This window comes from Rhinoraja longicauda, chromosome 8 (assembly GCF_053455715.1).
Source record: "Rhinoraja longicauda isolate Sanriku21f chromosome 8, sRhiLon1.1, whole genome shotgun sequence".
NCBI lineage: Eukaryota > Metazoa > Chordata > Chondrichthyes > Rajiformes > Arhynchobatidae > Rhinoraja > Rhinoraja longicauda.
The window spans coordinates 2,836,021-2,857,879 of NC_135960.1; the positions used below are offsets into that span (position 1 = coordinate 2,836,021).

Genomic DNA, 21,859 nt, shown 5'->3' on the forward strand with positions numbered 1-21,859 from the left:
TTATACTTACCTCTACCACTTCCCCTGGAAGCTCAGTCCATAGATTTATCACCCTCTGTATGAAGCGGCTGTCCCTCGGGTCCCCTCTGAATATTTAACCTCTCACCGTAAACAGTTAAAGGACAAGATTTACCTGTGCGCGTAACCCTTGTCATGGATGGTCTTCAGTCCCTTGCAGAGTCCCAGGAAGATGTTCAGGATCTGTTCTTCAGGCATGAAGTTATTAGCATCTCTCAACTTCTCAAGCACTTTCCAAAGTGAGCCATTCTACAAGAGGAAAGATTAAAACAATGCTTGGATTTTAAACTTTCAATCTCAGTGAATGCCTGAGTGCAGCTTTCTTGGCTGCGGTTCACTTGGCAACGTTCTTGCTTCACAGTCCAAGTGCCATGGATTTAAGTTTCACACCAGCAAATTGAGCACATAATCTAGGGTGCATTCTGCTGTCAGGAGATCTCCTCTATGGAATAAGGCATTGATCCAAGGTCCTGACCACACTCTCAGGTAGATATAAAAACAACTTCAAAGAACAATTATAAGAAATCACGAATTGATGTTTGGAGGAGATTTGTGGCTGCCTTTTGAGAACATCGTAACAAAGGTGGTGGCTGTGTGGAATGAGCTTCCGGTGGAAGTGGTGGAGGCAGGCTCGATTTTATTATTTAAGAGTAAATTGGATAGGTATATGGATGGGAGGGGATTGGAGGGTTATGGTCTGAGAGCAGGTAGATGAGACTAGGTCAGAGAAAGTGGTCGGCGTGGACTGGTAGGGCCGAACGGGCCTATTTCCGTGCTGTAATTGTTATATGGTTATATGGTTATATCCTTGTGTAGGAAAGTACTGCAGATGCTGGTTTAAATCGAAGGTAGACACAAAATGCTGGAGTAACTCAGCGGGTCCTGCAGCATCTCTGGAGAGAAAGAATGGGAGACGTTTTGGGTCGAGACCCTTCTTCAGACTGAGAGCAAAACATTAGACTGAGCTGTGAGCTGCCTGTTGTGGCACAGTCCATACCAGAGTGAGTTTACAACAGCAACCAAAGGATATTTTCAATCATTCTACAAGTTATCACTTGTATACATCAAAATAAATTAATTGGACAGGAAGTGCTTTGTGCTGCACTGTTGATATGATCACAAACAGTATAAATCTAAGCTGTGATTTTATTTATTATGGGATTTATTGATTTTATCATGACACCAAAGTAAGTGGTATCGCAGATAGTGAAAATGGATATCAAACATCAGCTGGGCAAGTGGGCTGAGGAATGGCCAATAGTGTTTAATACAGGTAAGTACGAGGTGTTGCATGTTGGAAAGTAAAAGCAGGGCAGGGCTTTCACAGTGAAGCGTTCAGCTGTCAGGAGATCCCTTCATTTGAACAAGGCTTTAACCCTTGAATGAGACCTTGGAAGTCCAAAAAGGCCTTGTTCTTGGTCAGCATGGGCAAGTTAAGTCGAAGGCCGTTTCCATGCTGTCTGACTCTATTCATCCAAATAACATCATCCATATATAATCCACCCTTTCTGGACTGTTTTTACAAATTAAATCTGAAACTGAGCAATACAGATATTTGATAGATAAGAGGATTATAAGGCTGGAGATCAAAAGGTGGGAGCATGGAGGATATTAAGCCTTTGGAAGAATTAAAAACAAGGCTCAATGCTTATATTTAAAGATTTGCTTCACTGGAGGCCAACGTACAATAGTGGGTATGTGAGTGACTGAGACTATTTAGAACACAGGCAGGCCAAGTGGTTGACCTTGTGGTACTGAGGAAGGATGGCCAGAGAGATTTGGGATGTTGAAGAGTGGAGATAATAAAAAGCATGAATGATGATTCCAGCTGCAGATGAGCTTTGACAATATTGAGGTAGAAACTAGCAACTGGTGGATGTTATACGGTCTGACATTCATCCCATGATCAAATAGGCCAACAATGCTGGTAGAGCCACTGCCTCACGGCGCCAGAGACCCGGGTTCAATCCTGTTCTCAGGTGCTGCCTGTGTGGACTTTGCATGCTCTCCATGTGACCACGTGGGTTTCCTCCTGTCTCCTCCCACCCCACAAAGCTGTGCAGATTTGTGGGTTATTTGGCATCTGTAAATTGTCCCCAGTGTGTAGGGAGTGGATGAGACAATGGAGTAACATAGAAGTAGTGTGCACTGGTGATCGATGGTCAGCATGGACTCGGTGGGCCTGTTTCCGTGCTATATCTCCAAACTGAACCATGTCGTATATCCAGAGTAACAGCTTATTGTACATTTACGTTTAAAATTCTGTAAAGCTGCCCCAAGTAAGAAGAGTGTAAGAAAATAACTGCAGATGCTGGTACAAATCGAAGGTATTTATTCACAAAATGCTGGAGTAACTCAGCAGGTCAGGCAGCAAGCAGTAGAGAACGAGATGCTCCCGAGATGCTGCCTGATTCCTTCTCCCCAAGTAAGAATATCATTGTTCCGATCCTTGTGCATTTGACAATTATCTTAACATACTTGACTTGAATTACCAGGGAAAGGATGGAGCAAATGGCCACAGAAAAGTGTATGTGACACAACTAAAGACAATTGGTTTAGTTTAAATCTTCTTCTTATCGTGTCCACACATGCTAGATATTGAGTTTCAGCCAAACGTGAACACAACTCTTAGCAATATCATTGTTCTCTGTGAGGTCCTCAGCTTTGCATTCGTTCTCCAATAGAGGACATCCCAATAGGTGCTCCATAGTTTGTGGTTCAGTGCCACATATGCAGATGACATCTTCAGTGTCTATATAACCCCACATCTTGAAAGTGGCTTTACAACGACCTGTACCAGCTCTCAGTCTGTTGAGGCATTTCTTATGTTCCCAATGTTGGGGGAGTCCAGAACCAGGGGCCACAGTTTAAGAACAAGGGGTAGGCCATTTAGAACAGAGATGAGGAAAACTTTTTCAGTCAGAGAGTTGTAAATCTGTGGAATTCTCTGCCTCAGAAGACAGTGGAGGCCAATTCTCTGAATGCATTCAAGAGAGAATTAGATAGAGCTCTTAAGCTAGGGGGCGTGGCTGCGTTCTGCAGCTGCGGCTCACCGGCAGTCTCTCTGTCTTTTTTTTGTTTTTGTCTTTGTCATCGTTTAAATGTTTCTTTTGAGTTATTTTTAACTCTGTATATGTGGGGGGTGGTGGGAGGGTGGGGGAAACCTTTTTTTCCAATCTCCTCCTCAACGGAGATGCGACCTTTACTGTGTTGTGTCTCCGTTCGTGCTACGGCCTAACACCGTGGAGTCGGCGGCCTCCAGCTGGGATCGAACTTGAAGACTCCGGTCGCAGGGCCTGGACTTACCATCTCGGAGGCTTCGGCCGTGGGCCCTGCAGACCGCAACATCGGGAGTTCGCAGGTCCCTGGCTGGCGACCGGCTTTCGGGAGCTCCAGCCGTAGCAGCTTCGACCACCCCGAAGCGCGAGGTTTGATTGACCCGCTCGCAGGCCCCTCATCGCCCTGCGTGGCCTGGCCGCGGCACTTTCCATCGCCCGATGGGGGCTCAGGACCTTCATCGGCCTGCTCGGCTCGGCCCTGGGACTTTCCATCGCCCGGTGGGGGCTTCAAAAGTCGGGAGCCTCGATCGCCTCGTGGCACCATGGGAGAAGAATGAGGAGGAGATAAGACTTTTCTTTGCCTTCCATCACAGTGAGGGTGTGCTTGGAGCAATCACTGTGATGGCTGTTTGTGTTAAAAATTGTAATTGTGTGTCTTGTGTTCTTTATTGTCTACTGCCGGACCCTGACGTGAGAGGACGCTGGTGCTATTTGTTCGCCGCTTCTCCGTCAGGATAGTTTGTCTGTTTGTTTTTATGTCTTGACTGTTTTTGTAAAGCGTCTTTGAGCATTTGGAAAAGCGCTATAAAAAATAAATGTTTATTATTATTATTATTATATTAAGGATAGCGGAGTCAGGGGGTATGGGGAGAAGGCAGGAACGGGGTACTGATTGAGAATGATCAGCCATGATCACATTGAATGGTGGTGCTGGCTCGAAGGGCCAAATGGCCTACTCCTGCACCTATTGTCTATTGTCTATTTCCATTCAGCGCAGCTTGATTCGGCCCCAGGAGGAAGTTCTTCTCTGGCACTTATGGACATGGATGTCGTTGATGGAAGATTGGCTAGTCTCTCTTCCCATAATGCAACTCTAGTACCTTCAGCATTTGGTTCAACCTCGTTGAGGAAGCTTTTCCTGGACTTGAGCCGACTCTCTGCGGGTTCATGGCCGAACAGGGGATGTCGTACATCGGTGGTCTGGCGATGGCCTTCTCTACTGCTTGCTGCACTGCGACAAATCTCTGGTGGCGCTACGCCAGATAGTATGTACAGGCTGTTAGTTGATGTTGGTCTAAGACATCCAGTGATAAGGCGGCAGGTCGAATTGTTGGCTGGATCAATCTTCTTAGCATGGGCTGATCTTTCCCAGACTGGGCATGCATACTCTGCTGTTGAGTCGCAAAGGGCCAAGGCAGTTGATTGTAGGGTCAGGAATTGCAGCCCATCTTGTTCCAGTAAGTTTGCTGACAATGTTGTTTCTTGCAGTTTAAATCAATGATGATTATTTTTCAATCTTATTTTGCATTTCTAATTCCTCTATACAGTACCCTGGTCGAGAACTATGTGCAAATACAGCAGCATAGCTCCACCAAGTGGTTTGGGTCAGTCACTACACAAATATCAGAACAATAATAAATATATTCCTTTATTCGTCCCACACCGGGGAAATTTACATGGGGAAACAAAAATAAAAATCAGAGATATAAAATGTTCAAATCCCGCAAATATGAAATAGATCTACAGCCCAATCATGCAGACCAGGACTGCCAGTGTCTGGATATATTTCAGGAACAATTTCCAATGCCAGTTCTCTGATATGTCGTGAAAGATTAAACCTACATTTCTTCAGTGCCTTTCACAGCCAATATTTTAAAAAAGTGTAGTCACTGTGACTGAGTGATAAACCTTGTGCCAGAAACTGGGAGAACACAAAGTGCTGAAGTAACTCAGTGGGTCAGGCAGCTTCTCTGGAGAACACAGATAGGTGATGTTTTGGGTCAAGGCATTTGTAGAACGGTCTCGACCCGAAATACCACCTGTCCATGTTCTGCAGACATGCTGCCTGACCCACTGAGTTACTTCAGCACTTTGTGTCCTTTTTTGTAAACTAGCATCTGTAGTTCCTCACTTCTGCAGGAAACTAGGAATAACTCTCCTGAACTTCTTTGAATTCTATGGTTGGATACTTTACAGCCACAAGGGAAGAGACAAGAGACATAATTTCATGCTTTATTCAAAAGATGATGTCTCAATTAATGCATCAAATGGATTACTGAACTCACAACCTTCAGCTCTAGAGGTGTTGATGCCATCACCCAAGGTACATGGAGCAGGTGATAATTCAATAGTATACACCATCAATGCATACTCATAAGCAGGCTAGGACTCTGTTCCTTAGAGCACAGGAAGGTGAGAGGTGATCTTATAGAGGTGCATTAAAAAATCATGAGGGGAATAGATCGGGTAGAAACAGAGTCTCTTCCCCAGGAGTAGGGGAATTGAGAAACGTTTAGGAAATATTTAGACAGATACATGGATAGGTCAGGTTTAGAGGGATATGGCCCAAACACAGGTAGATGGGATTAGTGCCTCAAAGTGTCCCTCAAAGACTTGGACATCAACCTCAGCACTTGGGAGTCTCTTGCTCTGGACTGTCCAACCTGGCATAGCAAGCTCACCACAGGAGCCCATGCAGTGGAGAACAGACGCACTGCAGAGGCCCAGAGGAAATGCAAGGCCCGGGCTACTTCCACTTCCATTGCAGCACCCATCCACTTGTGTCCTACGTGTGGGCGTGCCTTCCGGGCACGGATTGGCCTCACCAGTCACTTCCGGACCCACAGTCACCAATCCTCCAACTGAAAGTGAAGTCATGGTCATCTTCGAACCCGAAGGACGAACAACAACGGATGGGACATGTTGGCAGTTGTGGGCAAGTTGGGCCGAAGGGCCTGTTTCCACACTGTAAGAGTCTATGACTCATGTAGCTAACCCTCAGCTTCCCGCTGGCCATATAGAGTCATTATCACTTAGAATTCTCTGCTAAATGACTAGGAGCTGATGGCATCGTGACCCCTACTTCATCAATCCAGTGCAGCCAGGACACTGGGCTTTAAAGTAAGCAAATACGAAATAGCGTATTTACCGTGCGCCCAAATTGGACTATTCGGAGACTTAAAAGTTGCAAGAGGGCGCCGGAATGTGGCGACTCACAGCGTGCTGTTCCAGAGGAGGGTCCAAAGTACTTATGCGGAGTGTTATTTCCCTGGCTAGCACGCAGAACAAGCATTCCAATGCATCTCTGTACATGTGACAATAAATACATGAACTAACTGGACAGCTGGACCTACCTGAATGTAGGGCAGGAGCAGCCAAGTTTCACACTTTGGACTTTTGTCCAAGATGCTGTACCCTTCCAGGGGCAGGATATTTGGATGGCTGAACAGTTGGTGCATCTCCACCTCGTTAAGAGCGTTCTTCCGGTCCTCTTTGTCATGGCAGATGATACGTTTCAAGGCGTAGAACTTGCCGCTCTGCACGCTCTCCACCAGATCCACGTAGCTGAAACCCCTGGGGCAGAAAGGGACAACAAAACTCCAAGACTACAAAGCAACATTATTTGCCTTTAAATCCTACGCAACAGAACAGACACGCAGGGTGTGGATACCAGTAATGCCCACGTCCCATAAATTAATAAACAAAAGTGTGCAAATGCCTCTCTTTGAGACATTCCTCACAGAGTTTTGCAGAGGCCAATTCCAACTAGCAACCCCACACATCTTTGGGATGTGGGACGAAACCCACGCAGTCACTAAGAGAACGTACAAACTCCACACACAGAGACAGCAACCACTGTGTCAGCCTTTACGGTCCAACCTTCCAGAGCACAAGTGTCTGATCTTCAACCACTTTTCCCATGGCTTAAACGAAAAACTCAACATCTCTAGTAGGAGGAGTGTGGAGAATGGAGAATTATTGGCTTCACTATTCTTCCAAAAATTCTTACAGGTGCTCCCCGGCTTATGATTCTTTGACTTGCGATATTTCGACTTTGCGATGGTACAAACGGCAGCTCGCTTCCGGCCACGTGATCACGTGTATTAAATGCATTTCAACTTACGATTTTTTCGGTTTCCGATGGGTTTCTCAGAACGCAACCCCATCGTAAGATGAGGAGCACATGTATTTATAACATTTGTTTCTTGTCTAAATTCTCAGGTACCAGGGCTGTGCATTTGATGTGGTCTACATGACTGACAAAGTTATAGCCAACCCTCCCCCCCCACCACATAACAGGTGAATAAGTTAAAACAAATCCGTCGCATCCATGGGATACTGCCAAGTTCCATCGCTAACTGGCTCAATGGCAGAGAAATGGTTAATGTTCTTTTTGTGACTCAAGCTGTCTGCTGAAGGATGCCCGCTCCCACCTCACAGGACTCAGTATTAGGTATTTTGCTGAGGCAATGCGTGGTAATGAGGTGTGATTGCAGAAAAGTGTGCAAGTAACTGAATTCATCGCACACAACAGACTCCCCACCATATATCAATGTGTATTAATGATTTGGACGAGGGGATTGAAGGCATTGTGGCCAAGTATGCAGATGATACGAGAATAGGTGGAAGGGCAGGAAGTGTAGAGAAAGCAGGACTTTCGCTCATTACTTTCTGCAGAAGGACTTGGACAGGTTGGGAGAGTGGGCAGAGAAGTGGCAGATGGAATATAATGTAGCAAAGTGTGAGGCGCGCATTTGGGTAGTAGGAATAAAGGCGTAGACTATTTTCTACATGCAAAAAGAATCCAGAGATTGGAGGTGCAAAGGGACTTGGGAGTGCTGGTGCAGGATTCCCTAAAGGTTAATCTGCAAGTCGGATCAGTAGTAAAGAAAGCTAACTCCATGCTAGCATTTAATTCAAGAGGGCTTGTATACAAAAACAGGGATGTAATGTTGAGGCTCTATAAGGCGCTGGTTAGGCTGCATTGTGAGCAATTTTGGGCACCATATCTGGCTCTGGAGAGGGTCCAGAGGAGGTTTACAAGATTGATCCCAGGAATGAGTAGATTAACTTATAATGAGTGTTTGTCAGCATTGGGCCTGTATTCGCTGGTGTTTAGAAGAGGGGGGACCTCATTGAAACATGTAGAATAATGAAAGGCTTGGATAGAGTTGATGTGGAGAGGATGTTTCCACTAGTGGGAGAGTCTAGGACTAGAGGTCATAGCCTCAGAATTAAAGGATGTTCTTTTCGGAAGGAAATGAGGATAAATTTCTTTAGTCAGAGGGTGGTGAATCTGTGGAATTCTTTGCCACAGAAGGCCGTGGAGGCCAAGTCAGTGGATATTTTTAAGGCAGAGATAGATAGATTCTTGATTAGTACATGTGTCAGAAGTTATGGGGAGAAGGCAGGAGAATGGGGTTAGGAGGGAGAGATAGATCAGCCATGATTGAACGGCGGAGTAGACTTGATGGGCCTAATTCTACTATCACATGACCTTATGACCATTGACTCCCTCTACACTTTATGCCGCCTCAGCAAAGCAGCCAAAATACCCAAAGACTCGTCCCATCCCAAACATTTCTTCCTCTCCCTCCTGTCTGGTAGAAGGTACAGAAGCTTGAAAACTTGCACTGCTATAGTCAGGGACTGCTTCTTCCTCTGTGCGATCCAACTTATGAACGGCCCTTCCATAAGCTGGGCTTCTGACCAATTGTTAACATTGGCCATTGTCCCTGGAACTGTTGAGTTACAATGCTGAGAACTATATTCTGCACACTCTACAACTCTACCTATTGTTACTCGAGTTTGGTTTGACTGTATTCATATACGCCTTATCTGATTTCATTGGCCAGCACATAAAACAAAGCCCTTCGGTGTACCTCTGTACACATAACAATAACAAACCTAAACCTAAAGATCCTGTCACTGTTTTTACCTGGATTTTGACCCAACCAGTGTTTTTTTCCCAACCAGCGGTTAATAAATAATTTTCTGCCTGATACGAAGACAAACACTTGTAATACAACCTTGATTGACTCAGTTGCATCAAACTCAGTATTTTTGAGCACCCCAGTCACTTCTTCCTCTCCCTGCCCCATTCTTCAGGCAGTACGCCTGAATTTTGTTGTCTGCACCACTACAATGACAATAAAGAAATTCTATTCTAATCACTAAAATAATTTTACATTTAAAATATTCCGTGGATTGCAGACTAACTCCGTCAAAGCAAGAGGCAAGACAAAATAGTGATCACATACCCTTCATCCAGATTTTGAATAAAGAAGTAACGCTTATTGTCGATGGTGATTATCCCACGAGAGCAGATGCAGATGGTTTGGCCCATGGTTGAAGGGACATCGTTTTAGCCACTAACCAAAGAAGAGAAGGAATCATTTTTAAAGTTGAGTAAAAAATTAAAAAATCTGCAGATAGTTCATTTCACAACCCAACCCACCTGGCAGGTTCACTAATCCCCACCAACTGCAAAAAGTTGAAATTTGCTTCTCAGTCAGTTATCACTTTTGGAATTTTCCACGCAAGGTCAGTTTAGACTGTAGATTTAGAGAAACTGGAAAATGGCCCTTTAGCCCAATGACTCTTTGCTGACCAGAGATCACCCTAGCACTAGGAACATTTTGCAATTTTACCGAAGCCAATTCACCTACAAACTTACATGTCTTTGGAGTGTGGGAGGAAACCAGAGCACCCGGTGAAAATCCACAAAGTCACAGGGAGAACGTACAAACTCCGTACAGACAGCACTCGTAGTGGATTGAACCCGGGTCTCTGATGCTGCAAGACAGCAACTTTACTGCTGCGCCATTGTGCAGCTCATGTTTATGCGTATGTTCAAGATTTTGATTTGTATATAATTGTACAATGATTGTAGTTATTAAAAAAAGCAACCCAGGGATAGTGTGGGATGTGGAGTTGAGGTAGATGATCAGATGATGCTGTCTGGACTTGCGGACCTCAGTTACAGCGAGAGGCTGGGACATTTTACTGGACCTCTTGTACACTTTCTTTGAAATGTGAACGCTCACAGTCTTTTTTTTTTAGAAGATTCTAAACCTTGAGGGCATAGGTTCAAGGTGAGATGAGAGAGATTTAAGAGGGACCTCGGGCAACTTTTTCCAAATCAGAGGATAGTCAATATCTGGAATGAGCTGCCAGAGGAATCTTTAGAAGGGGATACAATTATGACTTTTAAAAGACATTTTTGCAGATATATGACAGGAATGAGTTAGAGGGCTATAGACAAAAGCAGACAAATGGGAGTTGCCCAATATGATGTGAGCCAAATGGTCGATTTCCATGTTGTACAGCGCTATAACAGTCAGGCATGAACTTACTGAACAATGGTATGAGAAAAGCTGTAAAGTGCTCAGCTGGTCAGACAACATCACACCTCCCATGGATAGGCGACGTTTCGGGATGGTACCCTTCTTCAGACGGATTGTGAAGGGGGGGTTTGGGGAGGGGAGAAAGTTGGAAGAGAGGAGGAGTAGAGAAAGCCCGGCGAGTGATAGGTGGATAAAGATGAGTGGGTTTTAGATAGGCAGACGTTTGGACAACAGCATTTTTTGAGAAAATGGAGTGAATGCCTCAAAACAGCGACGTCAATAATAAAACAAGTTTTAAGTTTTTAAGAAAAGGGGCAGACAGAGAGAAAAAGGTTGACAGGATGGAGGAAATTACACAGTGCTGCTGATACAAGGTGAGAGGGTGATAAAACTCGTGGATAACAAAAGATGTATACCAGGAGCGATAGTGGAGGCAGCTTCGATAGTGGTGGAGGCAGATTTAATGGTGGCATTGAAGAGGCTTTGAGCTTGGCATATGGATATGCAGGGAATGGAAGGATATGCATCACGTGCAGACAGATGGGATTAATTTAATTTGACCTCATATTCAGCACAAACATCATGGACCAAAGTGCCTGTTCCTGTGTGGCACTATTCTATTTGTGTTTCAAGTCAAGAGACAGACAATGGGGACTGCACTGTCATGGAGTCTCTGTGGAAATACTGCCAGCAAGCAAACATGATCCAGACACACAAGAGAATGGAAGTGGCGCCAGAGCGTGGCGACTCTTTGAGGGCTTTTCCCAGAGAAGGATCTACTATCATCTGACACCATTGTTATACAGTAGAAAATAAATTTAAAAGAGTAAGTATTGACAATGTTGAGAACTATATTCTGCACTCTGTATCTTCCTCTCTGCTCTACCTATTGTACTTGACTTTGACTTGATTGTATTTATGTGTGGCATTATCTGATCCGTTTGGATAGCACGCAAAACAAAGCTTTTATTTTCCAATGTTCTATAGAGTGATCATTTTCCAATGTTCTATAGATTCAGGATCAGTTCCTGTGGATTGGAGGGTAGCTTTAAGAAAGGAGGGAGAGAGAAAACGGGAAATTATAGACCAGTTAGTCTGACATCAGTGGTGGGGAAGATGCTGGAGTCAATTATAAAAGACGAAATTGCGGAGCATTTGGATAGTAGTAACAGGATCGTTCTGAGTCAGCATGATTTACGAAGGGGAAATCATGCTTGACTAATCTTCTGGAATTCTTTGAGGATGTAACTAGGAAAATTGACAGGGGAGAGCCTGTGGATGTGGTGTACCTTGACTCTCAGAAAGCCTTGGACAAGGTTCCACATAGATTAGTGGGCAAAATTAGAGCACATAGTATTGGAGGTAGGGTACTGACATGGATAGAAAATTGGTTGATAGACAGAAAGCAAAGAGTGGGGATAAATGGGTCCCTTTCAGAATGGCAGGCAGTAACTAGTGGGGTACCGCAAGGCTCGGTGCTGGGACCGCAGCTATTTACAATATACATTAATGACTTGGATGAAGGGAATAAAAGTACCATTAGCAAATTTGCAGATGATACAAAGCTGGGTGGTAGTGTGAACTGTGAGGAAGATGCTATGAGGTTGCAGGGTGACTTGGACAGGTTGTGTGAGTGGGCGGATGCATGGCAGATGCAGTTTAATGTGAATAAGTGTGAGGTTATCCACTTTGGTGGTAATAATAGGAAGGCAGAGTATTATCTGAATGGTGTCAAGTTAGGAAAAGGGGACGTACAACGAGATCTGGGTGTCCTAGTGCATCAGTCACTGAAAGGAAGCATGCAGGTACAGCAGACAGTGAAGAAAGCCAATGGAATGTTGGCCTTCATTACAAGGGGAGTTGAGTATAGGAGCAAAGAGGTCCTTCTGCAGTTGTACAGGGCCCTAGTGAGACCGCACCTGGAGTACTGTGTGCAGTTTTGGTCTCCAAATTTGAGGAAGGATATTCTTGCTATTGAGGGCGTGCAGCGTGGGTTTACTAGGTTAATTCCCGGAATGGCGGGACTGTCATATGATGAAAGACTGGAGCGACTAGGCTTGTATACACTGGAATTTAGAAGGATGAGAGGGGATCTTATCGAAACGTATAAGATTATTAAGGGGTTGGACACGTTAGAGGCAGGAAACATGTTCCCAATGTTGGGGGAGTCCAGAAAAAGGGGCCACAGTTTAAGAATAAGGGGTAGGCCATTTAGAACTGAGATGAGGAAAAACTTTTTCTGAATTCAAGAGAGAGCTAGATAGAGCTCTTAAGGATAGCGGAGTCAGGGGGTATGGGGAGAAGGCAGGAACGGGGTACTGATTGAGAATGATCAGCCATGATCACATTGAATGGCGGTGCTGGCTCGAAGGGCCGAATGGCCTCCTCCTGCACCTATTGTCTATTTGTACCTCAACACACAATAAAAAAAACCTGAGCCTGAACAAACTGCTGGTGGAACTCAGCAAGTTAGGCAGCATCTATTGGGGAGGGGGGAGATTGGGAAAAGGAGTCAGTTGTAGCGCGTCGATAAAGGCAAGGAGCCAGGTATTTCGGGAAGGTATATTTTATTGTATCGTGGGTCTCAGACGGGTCTAGTCTGCCGGAATGGCTTGGCGCCCAAACCTTGTCCTTATATACCTGAGTCCAGGACCGCCTCCCGGGACTGGTCCATTCCCGTGCCGAGGGGTCGGTAGTAGTATGGCCCGACCCTTGGGAGCCGCCACAGTACCCCCCCCAGATCCGGAGGCACGAAACGCACTGGTGGTCGCACAACCCGACCGGACCGCGTACGGTAATCGGTCGACAGAGGGGCCGGCGGAGGCACAGTTGGAGGGACAGGCGGTGGGACCCGCAAAGGGGGGCGACCTCGTGGCCGAGGCTGGGCCACCCGCACCGGTTGGTCGATGTCTAAGTGGGCCGGCTTCAGGCGGTCAATTGACACGGCCTCCGGCCGGCCCCCCATGTCCAAAACAAAGGTTGTCTGTCCGTGCTCCAGCACCCGGTACGGGCCTTCATACGGCCTCTGGAGTGGCGCCTGGTGGGCGTCACGGCGCAGGAACACAAAGGCGCAGTCCTGGAGGGCCGATGGCACGTAAGGGCGGAATGTCCCATGGCGGGACGTCGGCACGGGTGCGAGCTTGCCAACTCGCTCTCGGAGGCGATGTAGGGTGGATGAGGGCGGTTCCTCTCGCCCCGGCAACGAGGGCACGAACTCCCCGGGCACCGTGAGCGGTGACCCGTATACGAGCTCCGCTGAGGATGAAGCCAGGTCTTCCTTGGGGGCAGTCCGGATGCCCAGCAAAACCCATGGTAGCTCGTCCATCCAGTCGGGGCCGGCGAGTCGCGCCTTCAGCGCTGCCTTCAGCTGCCGGTGGAACCTCTCCACCAAGCCGTTTGCCTGCGGGTGATAGGCCGTGGTGTGGTGCAGCCGCACGCCCAACAGGTGGGCCATGGCCGACCACAGCTCGGAGGTGAACTGTGGCCCCCGGTCCGATGAAATGACCACCGGCACACCAAAGCGAGCAATCCAGTGCGCGGCCAACGCACGAGCGCATGTGGCTGTAGACGTATCAGCCAGTGGTATGGCCTCCGGCCACCGCGTGAAGCGGTCCACCACCGTGAAGAGGTGGGTGATGCCCCGGGACGGCGGGAGCGGGCCCACAATGTCCACGTGCAGGTGGTCGAAACGGCGGCAGGGTAGACCGATCCCTTGGAGTGGCGCCCGGACGTGGCGCTGAATTTTTGACGTCTGGCACGGAATGCAGGTGCGGGCCCATTGGCCAACCTGCTTGCGCAGACCATGCCTCATGAACCGCGCAGCTACCAATGAGATCGTTGCCCGGATGGATGGGTGAGCCAGCCCGTGGACCACGTCGAACACCTTCCTGCGCCACGCGGCCGGGACGATGGGGCGCGGCTGACCTGCCGACACATCGCAAAGTATCGTCGTCGCTCCGGGGCCGAGGGGAACATCCTCAAGGCGGAGGCCAGAGATGGCAGTCCGGTAGGCGGGCATCTCCCCGTCCGTTAGTTGGGCCTCCGCCAGGGCAGAATAATCAATGCCGGGTGCCACTTCTAACACGGCATTGATGGCGGGGCGAGACAATGCGTCGGCCACCCGGTTTTCCTTCCCCTCGATAAAGCGGATGGAGGTGGTGAATTCTGATATGTAGGCCAACTGGCGCTGCTGTCGGGCGGACCATGGGTCGGAGACCTTTGCCAGGGCGAAAGTGAGCGGCTTGTGGTCCGTGTAAGCGGTGAACGGGCGGCCCTCCAGAAAATAGCGGAAGTGACGAACGGCCAGGTACAGGGCGAGGAGCTCGCGGTCGAAAGCGCTGTACTTCTTCCGGGCGTTGTCGAGGTGCCGGCTGAAGAAGGCCAGGGGGCGCCAACCCCCGTCCGTGAGTTGCTCCAGTACGGCACCAACCGCCAACTCTGAGGCGTCCACCGTAAGGGCTGTCGGGGCATCCTCCCGTGGGTGAACAAGCAGCACAGCCCGAGCCAGGGCCTCCTTCGCGCCGTCAAAGGCTGTTACGGCCTCGTCGGTCCACACGACGGTCTTACGCTTGCCCGCCAGCAGCTCGTATAGCGGCCGCATGATGTGGGCCGCGGATGGCAGGAACCGGTGATAAAATGCCACCATGCCGACGAACTCCTGCAGGCCACGCACCGAGGACGGACGGGGAAACCGGCGGATGGCGTCTACTTTGTCCGGCAGGGGAACCGCTCCTTGCGAGGACACACGGTGGCCGAGAAAGTCGATTGTGGCCACGCCAAAGCGGCACTTGGCGAGGTTTATGGCCAACCCGTGTTCGCTGAGCCGCTGGAAAAGCTGCCGGAGGTGGGCACAGTGCTCCTGCCGCGAGCGGCTGGCTACCAACATGTCGTCAAGGTAGACAAATAGGAAATCCAGCCCGCGACACACGCCGTTCATTAACCGCTGAAATGACTGCGCGGCGTTCTTGAGGCCGAACGGCATCCGTACGAACTCGTAGAGTCCGAACGGCGTGATGATTGCCGTCTTGGGTACATCCTCCGGGTGGACCGGGATCTGGTTGTAACCTCGCACCAGATCCACCTTTGAAAATATCGTGGCCCCAGCCAAATGGGCGTTGAAGTCCTGGATGTGGGGCACGGGGTATCGGTCCTCGGCGGTAGCGACGTTCAGCCGCCGATAATCCCCGCAAGGCCTCCAGCCCCCGTTTGCCTTGGGGACCATGTGGAGTGGAGATGCCCATGGGCTGTTGGAAGGGCGGACGATCCCCAAGGACTCCATCGTGCGGAACTCCTGTCGTGCCAGGCGTAGTTTCTCAGGCGGGAGTCGGCGTGCTCGTGCGTGGAGGGGTGGGCCGGTAGTTGTGATATAATGGTACACCCCATGCTTGGGGGTCGACGACCGGAATTGCGGGGCCATAATATCCGGAAAGTCCGCCAGCACCCGAGCGAAATGGGAGTCCACGGACGACAGCGGGCGTATAATGGGGTCATTCAGCCGCAACGCGATGGGCTCCATCGTGGCGGAGTGGACCAAGCGCTGCTGCCTGACGTCCACGAGGAGAGAATGAGCCCACAGAAAGTCGGCCCCGAGCAACAGCTGGGAGACGTCGGCGATCGTAAACAGCCACGTAAAATGACTGGCGCCGAAAACGATGTGGACCGTGCGGACGCCATATGTCTGAATAATGCTCCCATTTGCCGCGGTGAGGATGGGCCCCTGCTTCCCAGAACGAATGTCCAGCGGCGAAGGGGGCAGGACGCTCAGCTCCGCCCCGGTATCCACGAGGAAGCGGCTCCCGGACCGCCGATCCCAGGCGAAGAGGCGGTGAATCTGGCCGGCCGCCGCAGGGACTATTGGTAGCCGGCCCCGGCGTTTCCCGGAAACGTGCACGGCTGGCGGCATTGTCGGGCTGCCGCACCCCAGCGCTGGTGGTAATAACACCAGTACCTCTTGCTGGTGCTGGCTGGAGCCTGCTGATGTGGGACTGCAGGTGCACGACCCTCAATGGCCACCGGGGGCGATCTCGCAGGCCTCCGGGACGTAGCTGTCACTCCTTCCACAGCTCCCCCGCCCGACCGGAGAAAATCGGGCGCTTCTCGAGTGACGTTTAGCGCACTGACGTCATCACGGCGCGCCGCCCACAGCACGTCCGCGCGCCTGCCGAGGGCCCGGGTGTCTTCAAAGGAGGCGTCTGTGAGCTGCAGGCGAATGTCGGCCGGCAGCAGGTGCAGGTACGTATATTCAAACATCAGGCACGGTCTGTGCCCGTCGAGCAGCGCGACCATCTCCTTCAGGAGGCTAGATGGGCGCCGGTCACCGAGGCCTGGCATGTGGAGGAGCCTTTCGGCCCGCTCCATTCGGGTTAGCCCGTAGGTTTGGAGCAGCAGCTCCTTAAGGGCTTTATATTTATCGTGGGCCGGTGGGTCCTGGAGGAACTCCGTTACCTCTTCGGCCGTGTCCTGGTCAAGGGCTCCCACCAGGTGGAAAAACCGGGTGTTATCCACTGTGATGCCCTGCAGCTGGAACTGGGCCTCCGCTTGGTAAAACCAAACGCGAGCCCGGGTGGTCCAGAAGGTCGGGAGCTTGATTCCTACCGCGTCGACAGCTGGGGCCTGGTCGGCCTGCGAGCCGGACGGGCGGTCGGATTCTGCTTTTCTGTTCATCCTAATGAATGGACCGTCGAGGTCACCAATGTAGCGCGTCGATAAAGGCAAGGAGCCAGGTATTTCGGGAAGGTATATTTTATTGTATCGTGGGTCTCAGACGGGTCTAGTCTGCCGGAATGGCTTGGCGCCCAAACCTTGTCCTTATATACCTGAGTCCAGGACCGCCTCCCGGGACTGGTCCATTCCCGTGCCGAGGGGTCGGTAGTAGTATGGCCCGACCCTTGGGAGCCGCCACACAGCGATAATTGGGGTCAAGATCCTGTATTCACAATGGGAGTGTAGAGAGTAGATAGTATAACATTGTAAGAGGGAGGCAGATGAAGAGCCCGTGAAGTGGGCCGCTGGAGGCACTGCAGCAGGCTGGGGATCGGTTGGATCAGGCGCTTCTGGAGGCCACACCGAGACTGGACTACCGCGCAGATCAGACGCAGCCTGTCGTAGCACAGGTGCAGAACAATGGTGGAGAATACTGCCAGTATTGTCAGCCCAGGCCTGCAACTCTTACTGGAAGAAACTGGATGGGCATAACCTGGCATTGGAAACATGGCGATCCTTTGTGCACAGCCTTGGTGGTCTACTATTCTACAAAAGCTGCATTCTTGTACTATGAATTACTAAAGCATGTTAAATTTTTACCAAATTGTATGCAAAGCAAAGAATTCCACTATACTCAGGAACGTCAAAATAAGGTGCCATTGAACTCATCGTGGCTATCCCTCGAGGATGATGGTCTACATTCCGTAGTTTTTATGAACTCTCAGGTGGCTTATGAGTCCAATCCTGTAATTGAAAGTTCTTTGGCAGTCAGGGCAGGTAATTCCAGATGTCAGATCGGGCTTTAACTATCAGTCTGGAGAAGTATCCTGACACAAAACATCATCTGACCATGTTCTCCAGAGATGTTGCCTTACCCGCCGAGTTCCTCCAGCACTTTGTTTTGCTTTAGATTCCAGCATCTGCACTTCTTTGTAACAACCATTGAAGTGGATCTTCCCCTTTCCCCAATGGGCAAGAAGACATCTACACATGCACAATACATGTGGATTTTAAAATATACCCAAAATGCTGGTGTAAGTCAGCGGATCACGTAGCACATCTGGAGAACATTGATAGGTGATGTTTCGTAAGAAGGGCCCTGACCATGTTCTCTAGAGATGCTGCCAGACCCACTGAGTTACTCCAGCATTTTGTGTCCCTTTGTGTAAGCCAGCATCTGCAGTTCCTTATCGATTTATTCACAAAATGCTGGAGTAACTCAGCAGGTCAGGCAGCATCTCGGGAGAGAAGGAATGGGTGACGTTTCGGGTCGAGACCCTTCTTCAGACTGATGTCAGGGGGGCGGGACAAAGGAAGGATATAGGTGGAGACAGGAAGATAGAGGGAGATCTGGGAAGGAGGAGGGGAAGGGAGGGACAGAGGAGCTATCTGAAGTTGGAGAAGTCGACGTTCATACCACGGGGCTGCAAACTGCCTAGGCGAAATATGAGGTGCTGCTCCTCCAATTTCCGGCGGGCATCACTATGGCACTGGAGGAGGCCCATGACAGAAAGGTCAGACTGGGAATGGGAGGGGGAGTTAAAGTGCAGTTACTTATTTCTACTTGTTTTTACAAGGATGTTGCCAGGACTTGAGGGCCTGAGCTAGAGACAGGTTGAACAGGTTGTCTAGATAACTTAGATGAAGGGATTAAATGTAACATTAGCAAATTTGCAGATGACACAAAGCTGGGTGGCAGTGTGAACTGTGAGGAGGATGCTATGAGGATGCAGGGTGACTTGGACAGGTTGTGTGAGTGGGCAGATGCATGGCAGATGCAGTTTAATGTGGATAAATGAGAGGTTATCCACTGTGGTGATAAGAACAGGAAGACAGATTATGATCTGAATGGTGTCAAGTTAAGAAATGGGGAAGTACAGAGATCTGGGTGTCTTTGTTCATCAGTCACTTTAAAGCTAGCGTGCAGGTACAGCAGGCAGTGAAGAAAGCTAATGGCATGTTGGCCTTTATGACAAAAGGAGTTGAGTATAGGAGCGAAGAGGTCCTTCTGCAGTTGTACAGGGCCCTAGTGAGACCGCACTTGGATTGCTGTGTGCAGTTTTGGTCTCCAAATTTGAGGAAGGATATTCTTGCTATTGAGGGCGTGTAGTGTAGGTTCATTCCCGGAATGGCAAGACGTCGTATGTTGAAAGACTGGAGTGACTAGGCTTGCTTGTATATGTTGGAATTTAGAAGGATGAGAGGGGATCTTATTGAAACATATAAGATTATTAAGGGATTGGACACGTTAGAGGCAGGAAACATGTTCCCAATGTTGGGGGAGTCCAGAACCAGGGGCCACAGTTTAAGAATAATGGGTAGGCCATTTAGAACGGAGATGAGGAAAAACTACTTTTTCAGTCAGAGAGTTGTAAATCTGTGGAATTCTCTGCCTCAGAAGGCAGTGGAGGCCAATTCTCTGGATGCTTTCAAGAAAGAGCTAGATAGCGCTCTTAAAGATAGTGGAATCAGGGGGTATGGGGAGAAGGCAGGAACGGAGTACTGATTGTGAATGTTCAGCCATGATCACATTGAATGGCGGTACTGGCTCGAAGGGCCGAATGGCCTACTCCTGCACCTATTGTCTATTCCTTGGAGTGCAGGAGGATGAGATGTGATCTTGGAGAGGTGTACAAAATTATGAGACGAATAGATCGGATAGACGCATAGTCTCTTGCCCATAGTAAGGGAATCAAGAACCAGATTTGTGAGGGGGGAAAGATTTAGCAGGAACCTGAGGGGTAACTGTTTCACACAAAGGGTGGTAGGTGTATGGAACGAGCTGCTGGAGAAGGTAGTTGAGGCAGATACAATCGCAATGTTTAAGACAGGTACATGGATAGAAAAGGTTTAGAGGGATATTGGCCAAATGCAGGCAGATGGGACACGTTGGTCAGAGGGGGCAAGTTGGGCCGAAGGGCCTGTTTCCATGGTGTAAATCTCTTTGACTATGACTCTATATGGATGAAAAAACCTTGCAGAAGCAGGAAATCTTAAAAATAAGTATTGAAAGTTAGAAACACTCAGCAAGACGAGCAGCGTTTGCAGAGAAACAATTAACCTGTTGCACCATTTCATTTTATATTGCATATTCACGTCTTGTGTAGGAATGAACTGCAGATGCGGGTTTACACCGAAGATAAACACAAAATGCTGGAGTATTCTCAGCGGGTCGGGCAGCATCTCCGGAGAAAAAGAATACGTGATGCTTTGGGTCGAGACCCGTCTTCAGCTTCTGTAGTTACTCCCTGCACAAACTATCCACAGTCCTGTTGTATTTTGTATTGCATATCCACGTCTTCAGACGAGTCTGAAGAAGGGTCCCGAGCCGAAACATCACTTATTCCTTTTCTCCAGTGATGCTGCCTGACCTGCTGAGTTAGTCCAGCATTTTGCACAGATGCGCGGGCGCCTGGAACCAATGTACATGTCGTGGATGTGCAACAGTAAGTACAATTGTGCACCAGGTAATGTGTCGGAAGGAACTGCAGCTGCTGGTTTACACTGATGGTAGACACAAAATGCTGGAGTGACTCAGCGGGACAGGCAGCATCTCTGGAGATCTGGAGTCTGAACAAGGGTCTTGATCTGAAATGTCATCTATTCCTTTACTCCAGAGATGCTGTCTGACCTGCTGAGTTACTCCAGCTTTTTGTGTCTATCTTTGGTTTAAACCAGCATCTGCAGTTCCTTCTTACACATGCGTATTTCCTTATTTTTTTCATGGATTAAAAACCTTGCAGATGCAAGAAATCATTGGGTGGGGGGGTTACATGTTACACCCATCTTTTGTAAACAGAGAAACACTTAACCTGTTGCACCATTGTATTTATGTTTATAGACACAAAATGTTGGAGTAACTCAGTGGGTCAGGCAGCATCTCTAGAGAATAGGAATAGATGACGTTTCAGGTCAAGATCCTTCTTCAGACTCTTGATCTAGAGATGCTGCCTGTCCTGGTGAGTTACTCCAACACTTTGTGTCTATCGTCACTGTAAACCAGCATCTGCAGTTCGAAGGGTCTCGACCCAATAAGTATAAAATTAAAAAAGGACTAGACAAGCTAGATGCAGGAAAAATGTTCCCAATGTTGGTGGAGTCCAGAACCAGGGGACACAGTCTAAGAATAAAGGGGAGGCCATTTAAAACTGAGGTGAGAAGAAACCTTTTCACTCGGGGAGTTGTGAATTTGCGGAATTCTCTGCCACAGAAGGCAGTGGAGGCCAATTCACTGGATGAATTTAAAAGAGTTAGAGCTCCAGGGTCTAGTGGAATTAAGGGATATGGGGAGAAGGCAGGCACAGGTTACTGATTGTGGATGATCAGCCATGATCACAACGAATGGCGGTGCTGGCTCAAAGGGCCAAATGGCCTCCTCCTGCACCTATTTTCTACGTTTCTATGTGTCTATCTTCGGTTTAAACTAGCATCTGCAGTTCCCTCCTGCAAATTTCACCTGCAGTTCCCTCCTGCACATTCAACCTGCACTTGCCTCCTGCACATTTCAACCTGCAGTCAATAGACAATAGGTGCAGGAGTAGGGCATTCAGCCCTTCGAGCCAGCACCACCATTCACCGTGATCATGGCTGATCATCCACAATCAGTACCCCGTTCCTGCCTTCTCCCCATACCCCCTGACTCCGTTATCATTAAGAGCTCTATCTAGCTCTCTCTTGAAAGTATCCAGAGAATTGGCCTCGACTGCCTTCTGAGGCAGAGAATTCCACAGATTT

The 21,859-nt window shown here is 48.8% G+C and overlaps 1 protein-coding gene across 1 annotated transcript in view; it reads right to left on the bottom strand.

Annotated features, from left to right (window-relative positions):
- The window catches only part of stk16 (serine/threonine kinase 16), a 47,215-nt gene that overhangs the window by 24,530 nt on the left and 826 nt on the right, over window positions 1-21,859 (bottom strand). The window contains exons 2-4 of the mRNA XM_078403275.1: window positions 9,338-9,448; window positions 6,431-6,650; window positions 134-267 (exon numbers count right to left, since the gene is read on the bottom strand). Of these exons, the coding sequence (XP_078259401.1) occupies window positions 134-267; window positions 6,431-6,650; window positions 9,338-9,423 (440 nt within the window). The 5' untranslated portion in view covers window positions 9,424-9,448. The remainder of the gene's footprint in view (window positions 1-133; window positions 268-6,430; window positions 6,651-9,337; window positions 9,449-21,859) is intronic.